This window comes from Ovis canadensis, chromosome 1 (genome assembly GCF_042477335.2).
Source record: "Ovis canadensis isolate MfBH-ARS-UI-01 breed Bighorn chromosome 1, ARS-UI_OviCan_v2, whole genome shotgun sequence".
Classification (NCBI taxonomy): domain Eukaryota; kingdom Metazoa; phylum Chordata; class Mammalia; order Artiodactyla; family Bovidae; genus Ovis; species Ovis canadensis.
This window is the reverse complement of record NC_091245.1, coordinates 92864103-92882519: the sequence shown is the minus strand read 5'-3', so window position 1 is coordinate 92882519 and position 18417 is coordinate 92864103. Positions and strand designations below refer to the sequence as shown.

The window sequence follows — 18417 nt, the reverse complement described above, 5'->3', positions numbered from 1 at the left end:
ATTGGGGTACATGTGTCTCTTTCAGAGTGAAGTAAGCCAGAAAGAAAAACACCAATACAGTATACTAACACATATATATGGAATTTAGGAAGATGGCAATGACGACCCTGTATGCAAGACAGGGAAAGAGACACAGATGTGTATAACGGACTTTTGGACTCAGAGGGAGAGGGAGAGGGTGGGATGATTTGGGAGAATGACATTCTAACATGTATACTATCATGTGAATTGAATCGCCAGTCTATGTCTGACGCAGGATGCAGCATGCTTGGGGCTGGTGCATGGGGATGACCCAGAAAGATGTTCTGGGGAGGGAGGTGGGAGGGGGGTTCATGTTTGGGAATGCATGTAAGAATTAAAGATTTTAAAATTTAAAAAATAAAAAACTAAAAATAAAAAAAATAATAAAATAAAATAAAAATTAAAAAAAAAATAAAACTATACAACATTGAATAATGAAAATTCTGTAACTTTTAATAATTAAACAATTTACAAAAATGTACTGAGAATGCCTGTTATGATAGCTTCCCAGATGCTTAAAGGCACTGGAGACAGGTTATATAATATCAAAGAGCAGCAAAACAATTATTAGTACTCTAGTCATTTACTTAATAGCCCACATCAAAATCTGTAATTTTCAATTGATTTTTGCTTACAATCTATTAGAGTATAATCTCTGTGAGGTCTCTCCCAATAAGAGTTCAAATTATATTTCTTACCTGTCAGCATGAGTTCACTCAACATTCAACAAATCCTGATTTGTAAAACTGGATTAATTCATTTATTCATTTAATAAATAGTTACTGTCAATTATGTGCCAGGCACTGTTTTAGGCATTTAGGATATAAGACAAAGTCCTTATCCTTTCATTTCAGTATAAGAAAGAAGACACACCAACACAAATACACACACACACACACACACACACGTGCGCACAACACACGTGCACGTGTATATCAAATAAATACCATGTAGTTTTAAGTGCTCTTCAGGAAAGTTAAGACAAGGTGAGGAGAGAAGACGACTGAGTAGAAAGATACTTCAGGTGAAACAGTAAGGAGGGTAATAAAAAAGCAGAATTAAGCATATATATTTGCACAAGATCTTGGATACGAAAAGTTCTAGATAGAAAGAACAAATTCAAACAAGCAAGATCAGAAAGAGCTTAGCAAGTCTGAGAAACAAAAAAGAAAGAATTACAGCAGAGAAGCAAACTGAAGAATGATAGGGGATGGGATTTTTAAAAAAAGTAAACAGGCACCAGACACAGATTAATAATACTTGCTAAGTTTTTCAAATTAATGGTTATGTGCCAAAATGTGCTAGTCTCTGACACAGAGTTAATATCTAATGAATTAAGTTAAATGGTGTCACTAACATGTAAATTAAAAAAACACTAAAAAACAAAACATTAATACTCATAGTATGGAATCTTGAAAATTTTACTAGATATAATCATATATCAAAAGGTAAATAATAATCCCTTTAGCAAGAACAATTGTTCATATTTTTGTAGCTATTACTCTAATTTGCTTAGAAATGCCTCTCTTTAAAATATTCAGATTTTCACTACCACTTACCTCAATGTTACTATTTAGGTCCATATAAACTTGCCTAGTTTCTTCTCGTTCATATTCATCTGTTATAAACATAAAATATTTCAAAATTAAATTTAAAACAACTATGATTCCAACAAGGTAACAGTCAAATGTCTCAGGTAAGCATTAAAATATTTAAAAATCTGTGTTAGTAAAGGATATTGGTATATCTTTTGAGTCATTTAAAGTAGTATTAAAAATAATTTACATAAGGCATGGTCATACTTCATGACAACTACCTCAAAAGTTGGAGCTGTTCAGTTATCTCTAATTTCCTTTCATAGAATTATTATTACTCATTAATTTATTCAAATTTTGTAATATATTTATAGTTTCAGCATTTACAATAATTAGGGATTTAACAACTATCTGTGAAGTATTTTTCCTTTGTATTTTTAAGATTCATGAGGTGAATTTTAAATGAAACACAAATCTCACTCTTGTTTCTGCTCTATTTTTTGAAGAGACAGAAAGGAAGATAAACATCAAGACAAGAACAAGCTAAGAATAAGTGTAGCCCCAAAGAGAAATCTCCTGTAAATCCTCTACAATATTTTTTTTCAGTTGTTTTTTTTTTTAGTTTTTTTTTTTTTAACCTGAGCAATGATTCTCTCTAACTATACTCAAATTGAGTGTTGATATGTGGTACTACAGAGAATTAAGGCACAAGGCAGTAAAAGACAATGTGACTATCCCTTCATCATTCCACCTGTTTAGGCCAAGAATCACAAAAACCATGTTAAACTAAAGGGAGGGTATTAGTTCCAGATTCTAAGTAACAAGCTGCAAAACAAGAATGGCAGCTATGATAGACTCAAATGTCAATGAGGAGAGAAATGAACTGACTTTAGAAGATATAAGTATTCTTGTATTCTCAAAAACACTGGAAAGAGCTCTAGACTTATCAAAGCACGTGGAACAGGAGCCAGATCGCTTTTATTTGACTATTAAAGGGCTGGAAAAGTTAAAGAAACAGAGACAGAACGCATTGGTATTTCAACAGAAAGTTCCTCCTTCTCACTCCATCCATTCACTGTCTCATATTTACTACCCAACACAGTTAGCAACAAATCTCTATTCCACAAAAACTATTTGTACCAAAGAATTGCATCCTATTGCCAACACTTCCAATCTTCCCATTACCATCATCACTAGTACTTCCAAAATACCCTCTAGTCATTCTTCCAATAGACAAGTACTGGAAAGAAAATAAAACTACAAAAAAGAAAATAAATTGGTATAGATGTACTTTACAGTTATCAGGAGCAAGTTGCTACGGGGGGCATAGAGAAGGGACTTTAGTAGTAAAGTGTTCTAATGTACTGATAAAATAATTGTAACCAATAAAACCTATCTTTTTTATTTTCTTGGTATCTATTCATCTCCCAACCCCCAGCTCACTCCCTCCTTTCACCTTCCCTCCTCCCTTCCCTCTCTCTCTATCCCTTATTTCTTTCTCTGTCTCTCTTATATGCATACACACATATATACTTACTTTGCCCTAATTTGGCCAACTAGATCTTGCTGCATTCATTGTCTTAGATAAGAGATGATTCAACCAAAAGCAACAAAAATGTCTGAGTTCCAAATCCCCAGTACTGGGGTTAAGGGAAAGAGTCAAGATATAAGCAAGTAATAGATTTTCAAAATACACAAATCAGAACAAAGCTACCATCCTCTAGTCTTAAGAAATATTTACAGTTTGCAGTGAAAGAAGCCTTTAAAAAGGAAACAGAGAGCATACTGGATTCTGGCAAGTACTTATGCAATGGTTCCATAGCCCTCTACACTCATCAAGCTAAGCCTCAGGGTTGGGGAACACAGAAACCACAGAGTTTAGGCAAACCAAGAGTAGAATGAGACCAAGATTTTCTTTTTGCATAAACCAAGAACAGAGTGGGACGGTCATCCCTAGGAAGACGACATAACCTGAGAAGAAATAACTGTCAAATATATCTAGACAGATGGGACCTTAGCTTCACAAATTCCCTTGTCCCAACACACTGTGTAATTAAGTATGGCAGGATAAAGCACACAGGATCAGCACAACTGAATAGGCCCTGAGGAATGGTATCAGGAATAGCTTAGCAGCAATCTATGTAGACCAGTAACTGAATACCAATAGAAATGAAGAAAGTCTCAAAGGACAGATGACTGAAAAGTCAATGTCCCTCTCTACCACATGGTACTATATGGGCGCCCCCAAATTTATATACAACCCCAGGTAATGAAGAAAAATTCAAATTTACTAAGATAAATTTCTTCCATGTGAGCAGAATAAAGGCTTTACGATTTTTTAACATTTTAAGATATAAAAATTTTGTGCATGCCTGAGTTTGTTGACTAAACTCACTAAGAATCATATATTCCACAAAATTTATCAGAGTATCAGAAAACCAGGCAGAAGCAACAGAAAGGAGATTCCCTACCAAAAGTAGATCCATGCAAGGTGAAAACATTAGAAACTGTTCAGTGACTGGCCATACAACTATAAATATCAAAAGAGGATTCAACCACTATACTAAATCCAAAGACAGTTTAACATCTTGTTTGTTTATTTAGTCTAGATAGTTCTTGCTTATTTCAATGTGTATATGGTTAGAAAATCTACACAAGGTCATGAAAAAAATACTATTAAACAAAAAAAAGAGAACATGAAAGAGGTAAAAAAAAAATATATTAAAACAATTAGAAAAATGAAAAACAAGGGCCAACAAATAAATAAAGTATGCCCAAACATAAATCAGAATAAGTGGCCAAAGATATCATAAAACTTTTCTGGTCTAAAGAAAGAGTATTACTTTCTTTAGACAATGGCAATGGCCATTCTTAAGGCAATGGCACCCCACTCTAGTACTCTTGCCTGGAAAATCCCATGGATGGAGGAGTCTGGTAGGCTGCAGTCCATGGGGTCGCGAAGAGTCGGACACAACTGAGCAACTTCCCTTTCACTTTCACTTTCACGAGTTGGAGAAGGAAATGGCAACCCACTCCAGTGTTCTTGCCTGGAGAATCCCAGGGACGGGGGAGCCTGGTGGGCTGCCGTCTATGGGGTCACACAGAGTCAGACATGACTGAAGTGACTTAGCAGCAAATGCAAAGAATGCTATTTGGATCCAAAAGTCTAAATGCATGTGTAAATAATGAAGTAAAAAAAGTTAAAGATTTTAATTAATAATGAAATCACTAGTCTTTAATACAATGTAACTAGCAAATAAGCTGACTTTAGAGTTCATTGATGACACCTACAATTAGACAAGTAATAGGCCTTTACACAGGTCAAATTACAAATTAGATTACCTCATACAGATCTGTACTCCTAAATATTCAAACAGACCAACCAAAATAACAAAAGCTCAAAGAATCTTGAAAATGTAGGTTATAGAAGACAAGATTCAAAAAGGACAAGTAACTATCTTTAAAAATCTAAAGAGATAAAAATGAGCTTTGGACTTTTTCTATATGTCTTAAGGAGAATAATTACATTAAGAATAAAGAAGCTACAGAGATTTCAGTCTAAGAAAATTCAACTCCCTGTTTAAATTTCTTAATTTCCACTAACCCTGGCAGTTGCAAGGGGTCTGGGTTCAATCCCTGGTGGGGAACTAAGATCCCACAAGCTACATGACGTAGCCAAAAACCAACAACAAAACACACACAGATTTCAACATAAAAATGAGAGTTGTCCTTAAATGACAATCTCAGGGTTAGTGAGTTTCAACCATAACTATATTCAAACACAGAAAAGACTACCACTTGGTAGTCATAAAGGAAATTATTAATTTCCTATAAAGATAATTAAAGCAATGGATATAAAAATAGAACAAAAAGTTTTAAAGTCCTTTCCAACATAAAGTAATCCTTACATTAGATAGTAAGGCTACCAAAAAAATGTATGTAGTACTTCAAATGGCAGGCTAAAGAATTTCAATGTACTTAAGTGTGCAACAGCCAGCCATTTAAAGGGTTTTTTTTAAAGGAATATCTAAAAACAAATTTATTCTTCATTCATTCATTCATTTATTTATTGCCTACTATCTTCACATACACTGGGCAAAGCATTGAATATACTGAGTCAAATAAGGCATGATCCCTCGCCTACAAGCTTACAGTGAGATGTCTAGCATGTGGTAGGTACTCAATATTTGTTGAAGGCACTGATAAATACATGATAAAAGCATACTAAGGGCACTAAGTAAAAGAAGAGGAGCATATAAGACAGAGTGAAAATTTAGAGAATATATCTCAAGGGTAGTAATAATTATTCTGAATTCTGAAGGACAAATAAGAATTAAGATGAAGAAGGAAGGAGGATCAGCCAATAAACATATATGAAAACTCAGAAGCATAATCTGTTTAGTTCTCCATGAGCCTGTTTATGTGGAGCATGCAGAAACATTTGGCAAGCCAAAGGGAAGTGGCAAAACCATGCTATCCTGAAAATAATGGAAAGCCACTGAAAAAATTAGCCAGTGACATTATTTGATCTATATTTTGAAAAAATGTCCAGGACTCTGTTTTCTGGTAACAACAAAGTAATTCAGACCAACCTTCCTCCCAAAGACATTTAAAAATATGGAGGAATTTTTTGAGTTATTAAAAGAAACAATGACCTAAAAAGATAATAATGAATCATCAGACCAAGAATAGTTGAGAATTATAACTCAGAAAATCTAAACCAATTTCCAGTATCAGTCAGGATGGAATAAGCCTATAGCCTTTCTCTACCACTGATTACAACAAAAACTCAGAATTAAATCCATAAAGCAACTACTTAAAGAATCTGAAAACTAAGCAAAAGCAGGTAGATTGGGAAGAAAAGTAAAAACCTGAAGAAGGGACTCATGTGAAGGCAAGTTCCCTGTTTGTTTAGTTTTTTCCTACCTTTTCTCCTAGAATTATTAAAAATGTAAGAGATCCAACCAGTCCATCCTGAAGGAGATCAGCCCTGGGATTTCTTTGGAAGGAATGATGCTAAAGCTGAAACTCCAGTACTTTGGCCACCTCATGTGAAGAGTTGACTCATTGGGAAAGACTTTGATGCTGGGAGGGATTGGGGCAGGAGAAGAAGGGGACAACCGAGGATGAGATGGCTGGATGGCATCACCGACTCGATGGACGTGAGTCTGAGTGAACTCCAGGAGTTGGTGATGGACAGGGAGGCCTGGCGTTCTGCAATTCATGGGGTCGCAAAGAGTCAGACACAACTGAGCGACTGAACTGAACTGAAGGGCCCAGCAGAAATCTAATAAGAAGCATGAGCACCAACAGGAAATTCTAATTTTTTTTTTCTCTCTTCCAGCCCTGTCTCAAGGGTGGCCCCAGAAGTGGAGTTACAGCAGCCACGGCAGAAAGAGACATACAAAACCCAAGGAGAAACTCCATGATTCTGGCCGAAGGACAAAAGGACAAGACCTCTTTAAGGCTGAGGGTGAGGAGGGTAATGCTAGAGAGAGCTGGAGAAGAGGATTGCTAATTATTTGTATGACTAGGTACAAGTCCCATAGGGAAAAGGGAGAATGTGCATACTCAAGATAGACCCAAGGCAAATACAGCAGAGGCTCTGAAATCACTATCCAAGTCCCAGAACCAATCTAATCTTGAGTGGAGCATATATGAAACAGACCCAAAGTAACACAGCAAAAGCTTTGAAAACTGAACTGGTAATGGAATCCCCACACACAAAAGGTAAGATAAAACTTGTGATCTGAACCTGAATTGCCTATCTGTTAAAATAGAAACCAAAAAAAGGTAAGAAATACGGGAAGTAACAGCACAGTGACCTCATTATTATGAATTGAAAAGATTAAACAGGCTCTCGACTAAGGGATTTTGCATTTACTATTTCTTCAGTCTGAAATACTCATTCCCAAAACAGCTTCATGGTACAGCCCCTCAATTATTCAGGTCTCTAGTCAAATACCACTTAATCAGAAAAAAACTTCCCCAAATACTCTATCCCAAAATATTCTCTTTTTAAACAGTTATCAGCACCTAACATACATTATATTTACTCATTTATGGTATGTGTCCCCTTACTAGAGTACATACTCCATAATAGCAGAAAATTTGTATCTTTACTATTGTTTCTCCTCAGCATCTAGAACATTTCATGGTGCATAGTAGGGTTTTTTTTAACGTTGAATGAATAAAAAACAGAAAATCACAATAGAAAAATAAAGGCTTAAAGCAAGAATACATATGGAGTTCACACTAAATATAAAGCAAGTATTAAGACTTTTTTAGGGCAAGAATGTACAGTGAAGAAAAAACAATATCTTCAATAAGTGGCACTGGGAAAACTAGACAGCTACAAATGTAAACAAATGAAATTAGAAAACTCTAACACAGAAAAAAACTCAAAATGAATAAAAGAACTAAATATAATGCCATATACTATAAAACTCTCAAAAGAAAACATAGGCAGGACACTCTTTGTCATAACTTGCAGCAAGATCTTTTTCGATCCACCTCCTAGAGTAACGAAAATAACTGGGACCTAATTAAACTTAAAAGGTTTTGCACAGCAAAGAAAATCATAAACAAAACAAAAAGATAACCCTCAGAATGGAAGAAAATATTTGCAAACAAAGCAACCAGCAAAGGATTAATCTCCAAAACACAGAAACAGATCATGTAGCTCAACATCAAAAAAGCCTTGAAAGAGGAGCAGGGACTTCCCCAGCAGTCCAGTGGTTAGAACTCTATACTTTTCACTGCCAAGGGCACAGGTTCAATCCTTATTAGGGGAACTAAGATCCCACAAGCCATACAGCATGGCCATAAATAAATAGATAAACCGAAATACTGGGGGGAAAAGATACACTCTTTAGTTCATATAAGAGAGCACCTATTTAAAAAGTTCTTCTAACCTCTCCCACCAAATAATCTCTGATTTAGCTTAAAACTAAACAGAAGAAAGAACTAACAGCCTTGTCTCTCTAGCCCAGGTTACTTCCTACAAGGTAATCAATATAGATTCTCTACCCACATTCATATACTTTTCACCACTTTTTTATCTAGGCAGAAAAGTTAATCTTGAAAGTTGAATAAACAGGGTATAGTGGAACTGCTGACAGTGGAGCAGTACATTCTAGAAAGTATATATAGTTACAAAAGCTAAGTACTATAGGCAAGGATCAAGAATAAAAAACTAGCAATACTGGAAACAACATTAAGAGCTAATATATATTGAGTACTTTGCACTGTTCTAAGCATTTTATATTTACTACCTAATTTAATTCTCTAAACAACACTAAGTGAAAGTGAAGTCGCTTAGTCATGCCCGACTCTTTGCAACCCCATGGATAGTAGCCTGCACCAAGCTCCTCCGTCCACGTGATTTTCAAGGCAAGAAGTACTGGAGTGGGTTGCCATTTCCTTCTCCAGGGAATCTTCCCAACCCAGGGATCAAACCCAGGTCTCTCACGTTGTAGACAGACGCTTACTGTCTGAGCCACCAGGGAAGTCTGAGGTACTCTAATAAACAGAAGGACAGAGAGGTTACATAAATTATTCAAGGTCAGGCAGATAAAAACTGGAAGTTTGAATTTGAACATAGGGATATCTAACTCTTCAGTCCAAGAGTTAAGCAATAAGCTGTGCGATATCAATTAAATTTTGAAAAATAGAAGCTATCCTGGAAAAGCAGGTACACAGTATTTCCCAATAGATTCTTGGCAGAAACAAACAAATAGAGCTGGTGTCAGATTAATGACAAAGACAAACACTAGTATTTTTGAAAAATCAGAGAACGTTTTTCATCAAAACAAAAAAATTCCTGCTTTACAATTAACATCAAAATATGCACAGAATAAATACATGCACTTTTACATATATACCACAATCTTAATAGAATGTTTTAAAATAATGTTTCTTTAGGATGTTAGGGCGATCTGGTTGTGACATCTGTCACCCCATTGATCACCAGGGTTGATTCGGCTTATCTGGCTGGCTAGGCGGGTGTCCCCTTCCTCCCTCACCGCTCCATGTGCGTCCCTCCCAAAGCTTCGAGGTCGGTCGAAGAGGGTGACCATCCCCAATAGAGGAGGACCGGTCTTCGGTCAAATGTATGCGAGTAGCTGCGCTCCCCTGCTAAAACCTCTAAAATAATGTTTCTTTAGAAGAAATTTGAGAATTCTATTTATAAATACTACATTGCTATTCTTAAGTACTATGTTTTCAGCATAGCCCTCCATCAGTATTTTCTATTATGAATATGACTATATATCATTTTTGATTCAACTTCCTGGTTCTTCTAGACGGAAGAGGTTACTCTCAAGATCACACTTTAACAAAAACGAGAATTAACCATAAATGTCAAGTATCAATATATACCTTTTGAAATATGTAATATTATCTTTCAAAAACCTTTGTGCTTTCGAAGCTCAAAGAATTAAGAATCTAGTTATTATATAAAGAAATGGTTATGAGACATTAATTCTAGTTATTACATAAAGAAATGGTATAAGACACATATTAAAAAAAAGACACATATAACATGTTCAAATAAAAACTGGTTTCAAAAAATTAAAAGATAATATGTTCCCCTCTCCACCTCCCATCATTAAAGTAATAACAAATTGATAAAATCATATAAAACAAGAAAAGATACTTACATTTCTTTGTCTTTTCTGCAGATCTGGCACAAGTTTCTTTGAGTAGATTACATAAATGTCTTGTAGCATTATTCCTGGAACAAAGGAAAGAGTTTGCATAAATGTAATCTGATCTCAAAGCAAAATCATATCTAAAAGCTACTGAATATTACTATAATTTTAAAGAAATTCTTAAAACATTATAATATTTTATATATATCATGAATCACTCATAAGTGACTATATGAAGGAAAATAGGTCAACTGTACTATTTGCAAAGATGATTTAATAATTGCCTTCTTTGAAAGTAAAAGCCTCCTTAACAAGTAGCTTTCAATAATCTCTTAGTAACAGTTCCAGATTCACCTAAGAAATAAAATGAGAAGACAGGATTGGGATCTTCATTTACTAATTACTCCAGAAATATTCCAACTATCTTACCTTCAAAACATAAAATGAGTAATTTCCTGAATTTCATTATGTGAATAAAACCTCTAATCATCTCACAGATGCAGAGAAAGCATTTGAGAAAATTCAAAACTCATTTATGATAAAAATTCTTAACAGAGTGCATATACAGGGAACCTATATCAACATAATAAAAGCCATATATAACAAGCCCACAGCTAACATCATATCCAGCCCTGAAAAGCTGAAAGTTTGTCCTCTAAGATCAGAAACAGGACAGGATGCTCATTTTCACCACCACAGCAAAAGACAATAAAAAGAAATAAAAGGTACTCAAATCAGAAAGATCAAAGTAAAACTGTCACTATTTGCAGATAACTTTATTATATATAGAAAACCCTCAGACTCTGCCAAAAAAACTGTTAGAAAAATTTAAACAAATTCAGTAAAGTTACAGTATCTCAAACTTCTATTACAAGCCAGGAATATGATTTTTAAATACCCAAAGTCTCTTTCAAACTCAAGAAAAAATACAAAAAGAAAAAAAAGAATATACTAAAATCTACATTCCTTTCAGAAAGTCATGATCAAGCGAATAATTGGTTGATCTGAGTGACTTTCTATTAATATTAAATTTGTTATCCAATAATCAAGTCACTCTATTATTCTAAGTATTACTTTGTTTCTTATCTACATTCTGACAAAGCTCTTAACTAAATGTTAGGTGCTCTCGAATGACAACTGACAATTTGAGACCAAAACTGACATTCAACTGAATCAAGTGCTTAAAATAGAAAGATATCACACCAAAATATAGTCACTCTCTCCCACCTCAGAAAAATGGCATAAATTCTATATTATACTATATCATACTATACTGTTCCACACTACAGTGTATGCTATATACATAAACTAAGCAGTTACAGTATTCACAAAAAAAAAAAAGTCAACTGTTTATTAATGGAGACAGCAGCAATTTAAGAAAGCTCACAAGTTACCAAATACTGGTATTAGGGCTACAGAAGAATTCAGATCTGCCTTATACTGTAGAAGGCCTTCCCAGGTGGTGCCCTCCAGTGGTAAAGAATTTGCCTGCCAATGCAGAAGACACAGGAGACTCAGGTTTGATCCCTGTGTCAGGGACACGCCCTGGAAGAGGAAATGGCAACCCACTCCAGTAGTCTTGCCTGGAAAATCCCATGAACAAAAGAGCCTGGTGGGTTACAGTCCATAAAATCACAGAGAGTCAGACACAACTTAGCATGCACACATGTATACCATAGAAACTCAATCACATATCCATATAAAGGTGACAAGTACCAAACATATAGTAGGCACACAATTTTAGAAACTTCCTCTTTCTTCCTTCCCCTAATATCCAAACATATTTAGCCAGGAAAAAAAATTAAGGTAAACATCTAGATTTTTCTGGAAAATCATAGGTTGTCTTTGAATTAAGCTAAAACAATATGCTGTAATAATAGCAACTTATTTTTCACTTATTAGCAACTTCACTGACAAGGTGAGAAGCCTTCTAGAATCATATTTAGCATGATGTTTAACTTAAAGCAAATAGAAATAAATTTATCACTGTATGTGGATTCACATTATATTCTAACCATTCAACATTTACTTGGCAGATAAATTAAACAATTACATTTTTCTATTAAATTCTGCATGATACCATCTGAGTGAAAGAAGCAGAAAATAAAGTTTAGCTATTGCCTAGAACAAAGAAAAGGAAAAGTCAAAGATGATACTAAAGTTTCAAGCCTGCCAGTCCAGGTTTGATGCATGATACTGGATGCTTGGGGCTGGTGCACTGGGACGACCCAGAGGGATGGTACGGGAAGGGAGGAGGGAAGGGGGGTCAGGATGGGGAACATGTGTATACCTGTGGCGGATTCATGTTGATGTATGGCAAAACCAATACAATATTGTAAAGTAATTAACCTCCAAATAAAATAAATTTATATTAAAAATAAATAAATTTATATTAAAAATAAATAAATAAAGTTTTAAGCCAAAGTTAATGGAAGAATGATCGCACCACTGGCAAAAACAGGAATTTGACAGTGAGAATCAGATTGGAACTAAGTTGAGCCCTATTCTGCAAGAGCTTCATCTAAAACAATAATCAAACAGAAAGGTATACAATCCACACAGGCAGCTGTAAATACAGGATTATCAAGCACCCTTTTCAACACCAAATAATGGCTTCCTCTGCTGGTCATTTTAAAAAGTGAAAAAAATTTTTTTAAATGTGAGAAGTTATTAGTCAGTGACCAGTTTGCCAAATGAAAGAATGTAAAATATGTATGTCTTCCTCTTCTCCACAGCACCCAGACATAATTCTATATATCAATTAATATTATACAACAGAAAGAGGTCATTAAATTTTTGGAAATTATTTTAATAATTAGCTTGAAATAAAAATAAACTTTTAAAGAGCAAATTCATTAAATTATTACTTACTCCTTTATTAAATCTTTATTTTCTTGAATTCCTTCTTCTAATTTCAAACTTACTTTTTCATTTTCAAACTAATTTACAAGACAGAAGAACAGTTCATCACATTTTAGTTAGCAAAATAAACAAGTATAATCATTAAGCAGCATTTCTAACTTGTTATGATGGTCTATAAAAATTATTTTTTAGAACATAAAAAAGAACTTTTTGTCACACTTATAGATAACCTGTAAGAATATGGGTCTCACTTTCATCAATCTAAAATAAGGTTTCCTGAATCATCTCCAAAATATATCCAATATTTTTATGGACAATTATCTTCCCTAAACATTTTGAAAAGGTGCTTTATCTTTGTCCTAACCCAGTGCTACATTTCCTCAAAATTTTTCTTTCACCATGCCACAATATTGAAGCTAAACAGCTTCACATTCAAAGTTTTATCTGCTTCTTTATATATTAGAAAATGTCATTTTCTAATATATTAAAAAAACACATTTATATCAAACAAAACATCATCAGGAATAGAAACTAGTAAAAATTAAAACTCTATAATTAGAATCATTAACTCAATCTTTATCTAAAATAAGTTAGTTTCCCTAGACATTTAATTAAGCTTTGTGTAACCTCTCCTATGTGTTCATCCTAAAACTGACATGCAACTAATATTAATGAAACTTCAAAAAAGCACCATTCTTAAAATCCACATGATGGAAACAAGATAAACCTAAGTTAACTATGAAGTAACACTTTGGTTTAAATAGCATTATAAGATTTACTATACCATATTTTCAATTCCAAGTCTCACTATACCTGTAGTTCTTGAATGGCTTTCCGCTGTGCTTCAATTATTTGTCTATTTTCTTGCAACTTGTTTTCTTTATGCTTCAGTTCAGATTCTACATTCACTTTCCACTTTTTGATCTTTTCAGCCTCCTTATACAGTTTTGAATATAGTCTGCTCATTGGCTCTGAATTCTATTATAAAATAAGTTTTCAAAGACTGTTAATTGTTCAAAGTTTAGTATAACCAAACTACAGCTGCTTATTGAAAACATCCATGAGTATCTTAGTACTTGAGAGCAAATCTCTCCTCAGTTTTTGCCCTAATATCATACTGAAAGCTATGTTAACTTTTTTTTAACTACTAAGGCAATACTAGCTACTCTACTTTATAACTTGGTCACTTGACTAAGGTTACTGATCATTTGACTAAGTTATTCATTGCTGAATAAAATCAAATTACTTCAAAATGTACGTTAAGTCAGAAGTTAGAAATCTTTAAGTCAATTAGAGAATCTGGCTGGTTAAAAGCTAAAATAAATCACTCTACAAATCTGTAAATTTTAGCCGAGGTCTTACAACATTTTGGTTACACAAACAGTTTAAGAGTTAACCAAAGGATATGAAAAATAATACTGAATGACACGAAATAATACCAATGACACGAAAAATAATACTGAACACAAGTTCTTTCATTTAGCCTGAGATTTTGTTCAGATTTCCTGCATCAACAATTTACATATTATAAGATAAATATCAGAAGTTATTTTTTCCTAATCACTCTTCGATAGTCCTAGTATCAAAATTTAGGAATTCCATATTTATAAATTTGTGATACCATAATCCCAGCAACAAACATATAGCATTTTATCAGGCCACGGACTGTCTATTTTAAAGACATCTATGTGCCATAAGAATGATTTTCATAACTAAAATCAAAAGTAGAGTATATCCTACAAATTCTTTAGACTTTAGATTGTCAGTAAGCCTGACAATCATACCTGCTAATTCAAGAATATTTTGTAAAATACTGGCTTAAGTCTCAGCCTTCTCACATATTGTATCCATCTCTCCTTTTTCTTTTTTTTTTTTTTGAGAAGGGTATTTTATTACTTATTTTGTGATATTTCCTATTTTTTAATTGAAGGATAATTGCTTTATAGAATTTTGTTATTTTCTGCCAATTATCAAAATAATCAGCCATAGGTATAGGTTATGTCCCCTCCCTCTGGAACCTCCCTCCCATCTCCCTCTCCATCCCATCCTCTAGGTTGTTACAGAGCCCCTGTCTGAGTTCCCTAAGTCATACAGCAAATTCCTACTGGCTGTCTATTTTACATATAAGTTTCCATGTTACTCTCTCCATACATCTCACCCTCTCCTTCCTCCAACTTTCCCGTGTTCCTAAGTCTATTCTCTGTTTCTCCATTACCGCCCTGCAAATAAATTCATCAGTACCATCGTTCTAGATTCCATATATATGCATTAGTATACAGTATTTATCTTTCTTTTTCTGAGTTACTTCACTCTGTATAATAGGCCCCTTTTCTATTCTTGATTTTTATGATTTAAAGTTAAATTACCTCTTAAGAATGGATGCTTTTATAATCCAGGAAAATACAGAGGCCTACTATTTCAGCAAATTTAAAAGAAAAACGAAGGGGATAAAAGGTTTAAAGAATGTAACTTAAAACAATAACTAAATATTAACTCTTTGGAAGCCTCAAAAGAAAGATAAACACAAGTAAAAATAAATGATACTCCAATTATAATAAATTAAATATGAATAGGAAATTTCCTGACCTCAAAATCAGAGTCTTTTAGTCCCTCCTGGTAATGACAACTGTCAGAATTATCAGTCTGAAAAATGAATAAATTTATCCTGTGAGAAAATATTTCTGATGTTTCTAAATAGTAGCAATTAAATACTGAAGACTAGTAATCCAACAACTAAAGAATTTTTTTCTTTTTCAAATAAGCAATTCAATACCTAAACAGGTTATATCCATATACACTATACATAACTGACCTGTTCAAGCATGGGCAAAAAGTTAACTTTATGTAAAGCAGGATCTGCAAGATAAAAGACAACTAGAATTAAATGCCAACATCTTATTTTTTATACTAAGTATTATATCCAGCTTTAATGTCAAGGCTAATGTCAATCAATATAATACTTATATTTGATATCTAGCAAAGTATATTTTTTAAATGCTTCTACACAGGTAATACATTGCTATTCTAGTCTCCTACCTGAATCAATGTTTTCCCCATTTTTGGAGACATTAGTCATTGCAAATGGAAAACCAAAATCATCTTCAACACATTTGTTGAAACCCTAGAAACACAAAGAAGTTCTTAAACACACTGTCCCATATCACTCTAATAACTAGCAGTGTAAATAATATGTAATTGCATATACATCTCCTTAAAGAAGTGACTATAATTGTAAATTCTTTAATGTTAATGTCCATGGGATTTTCCAGGCAAGAATACTGGAGTGGGTTGCCATTTCCTTCTCCAAGGGATCTTTCCAACCCAGGGATCAAACCCAGGTCTCCCGCATTACAGGCAGATGCTTTACCCACTGAGCCACCCGGGAAGCCCCTCTTTAATGTATACATTGTGTTAAAAATATCAAATGACCTTGGTATGTAAACAGAGCAAAAATTTTTAATTTTCACTTATAAGAGAAAGCTAACTAAAATTACATTACATATGTTTTATAAGTACTCAGGAATAATATAAGTAAATTCAATTAGTAGCCTGGAATATTAGTTTTCTTCAATTTTATTAATATCTTTCCCCTGGTAGAATTGAGAATTTTCTTCACTGAATAGATTTTTAGCATTATGCTCTTGGCTATAAAGACACAGGAATTTTTCTACAGCATAGAAAATTAAAATATTCATTGTTTCATCCCATCTCCAACGTACAGTTCCACTTGAGAAATTTAATTACTAAAAAAAAAAAGCTCTATTTTGCCTGAGAAACTTGATATAATTCCTCCTTTCCTAAAAGAATCTACATGTACAAATTTCCCTTTTTATCCTGTCAACCAGGAAGCTCTGAATCAAATTTTAACTTCAGTCACACTAATTTTTACCAGTATATTGATATATTTGTCTAAATTTTCTTAATTTTCCTTGATTCTAACATTTTCTTCTAATTTATATCCTCTTGTATATAAGTTGCTTTAAATCATTTTAAGAAAGCAAGGGAGGATTAAAATAAGCAGGTCCCATTATGTACGCAGAATTCTAAAGCACCACTGATTACTTCTTCAAATGAATGATGCCTAAACACATTAAGTATGCTTATTATTAATTCAAAGCAATGCTATTCAATTTACTTGAGAATAGCAAGATTAAATGAGATTAAATAGCAATATCAAATGAGACGATATTTACAGCCAAAAAAATTATACAACATCACCAGTAGGAAAGTTCACTTTGCTTCCTTTACCTAAAGAATAATCAAATCAAAATTCATATGCAAATTTACCTTGAAGAAATTAGAATCTCCTCCCGAAGTCTGAGGTTTCACTGCAGATACTTGACTGCTACTTAATCTTGGTGGCACAAACAATTTAAACGGCTTTTGTTTTTCCATTTTCTCTCTTCCAGTCGTGTAATTATCTACTGCTCAAGGAGGGGAAAGTGTTTCACATTGTTCCACTAATACCCTACTTGTTCTGTACTAAATGGGTATATAAGGGAATAGGCGAAACCTCTGCTACCATGTAAGCCTACAGCGTGCCTTACTGCGGGTGGCGGGAAACATTCCCTAAGTCCCCACCATTCCCCTACCACCAATGGCCGTGCTGGCGGCGTACATAATCGAGAAATTCAAACTAGCATCATCACCAGGACAGCCTGAAAAGAAGCCCGTTACCTCTACCAGCCCTGTTAAATTGCATCACCTCGCCGGGAAGAACTAGCTTAGGTGCTTAGACGACTACAGAGGCGTTGGAGGCTGCCCTGCGTGAGGGAGCGGCAGTATCAAAATGTCGCCCACCTCTAGGTTTCCTCCTCAGGAAAGGAACTCGGCACGCCTGACTCTACCTTTAAAAAAAATTAGCGGGAAATCGCGGGCTCAGTGCCCACGCGAACCACCACCTCCTGTCTCATTAGGGCAGCAGAAAGAACCAACAAGAACTTCTGCCTGCGAACCTCGGAAAAGGCGGGAAATAGCTCCACCGCAGCGGCCAGGAGGGAGGGGCAGAGCGAACCGCGATTTAACCGTGAAATAACGGTCAGCAGCGTCTGCCAGCCAAGCGAGCAAGACCTACATCTCGCGAGATTTCCCTTTACGTCAGTAACAATTCTTACCTGGATTCTTAGAATTTGACATTCTTTAAGCTTCAGCTATTGTTAAAGAATGTGAAGAAAACTATTAGGTGCTGTGATAGATTAGGTGCTATATGATAGGGCTTCCCTTGTAGCCCAGTCGGTAAAGTATCTGCCTGCAGTGCAGGAGCCTGGAGTTCGATGCCTGGGTTGGAAAGATCCTCTGGAGAAGGAAATGCCAACCCACTCCAAGATCCCTGCCTGGAAAATCTCACG

At 34.5% G+C, this 18417-nt stretch overlaps 1 protein-coding gene across 1 annotated transcript in view; it reads right to left on the bottom strand.

The window, feature by feature from the left end:
- The window catches only part of SYCP1 (synaptonemal complex protein 1), a 141192-nt gene extending 123101 nt beyond the window's left edge, over positions 1-18091 (bottom strand). Inside the window, exons 1-9 of the mRNA XM_069601483.1 lie at positions 18025-18091; positions 17357-17493; positions 16106-16190; positions 15882-15925; positions 15656-15712; positions 13883-14047; positions 13079-13146; positions 10217-10290; positions 1581-1639 (exon numbers count right to left, since the gene is read on the bottom strand). Of these exons, the coding sequence (XP_069457584.1) occupies positions 1581-1639; positions 10217-10290; positions 13079-13146; positions 13883-14047; positions 15656-15712; positions 15882-15925; positions 16106-16190; positions 17357-17464 (660 nt within the window). The 5' untranslated portion in view covers positions 17465-17493; positions 18025-18091. The remainder of the gene's footprint in view (positions 1-1580; positions 1640-10216; positions 10291-13078; positions 13147-13882; positions 14048-15655; positions 15713-15881; positions 15926-16105; positions 16191-17356; positions 17494-18024) is intronic.
- Between the last annotated feature and the right edge of the window lie 326 nt (positions 18092-18417).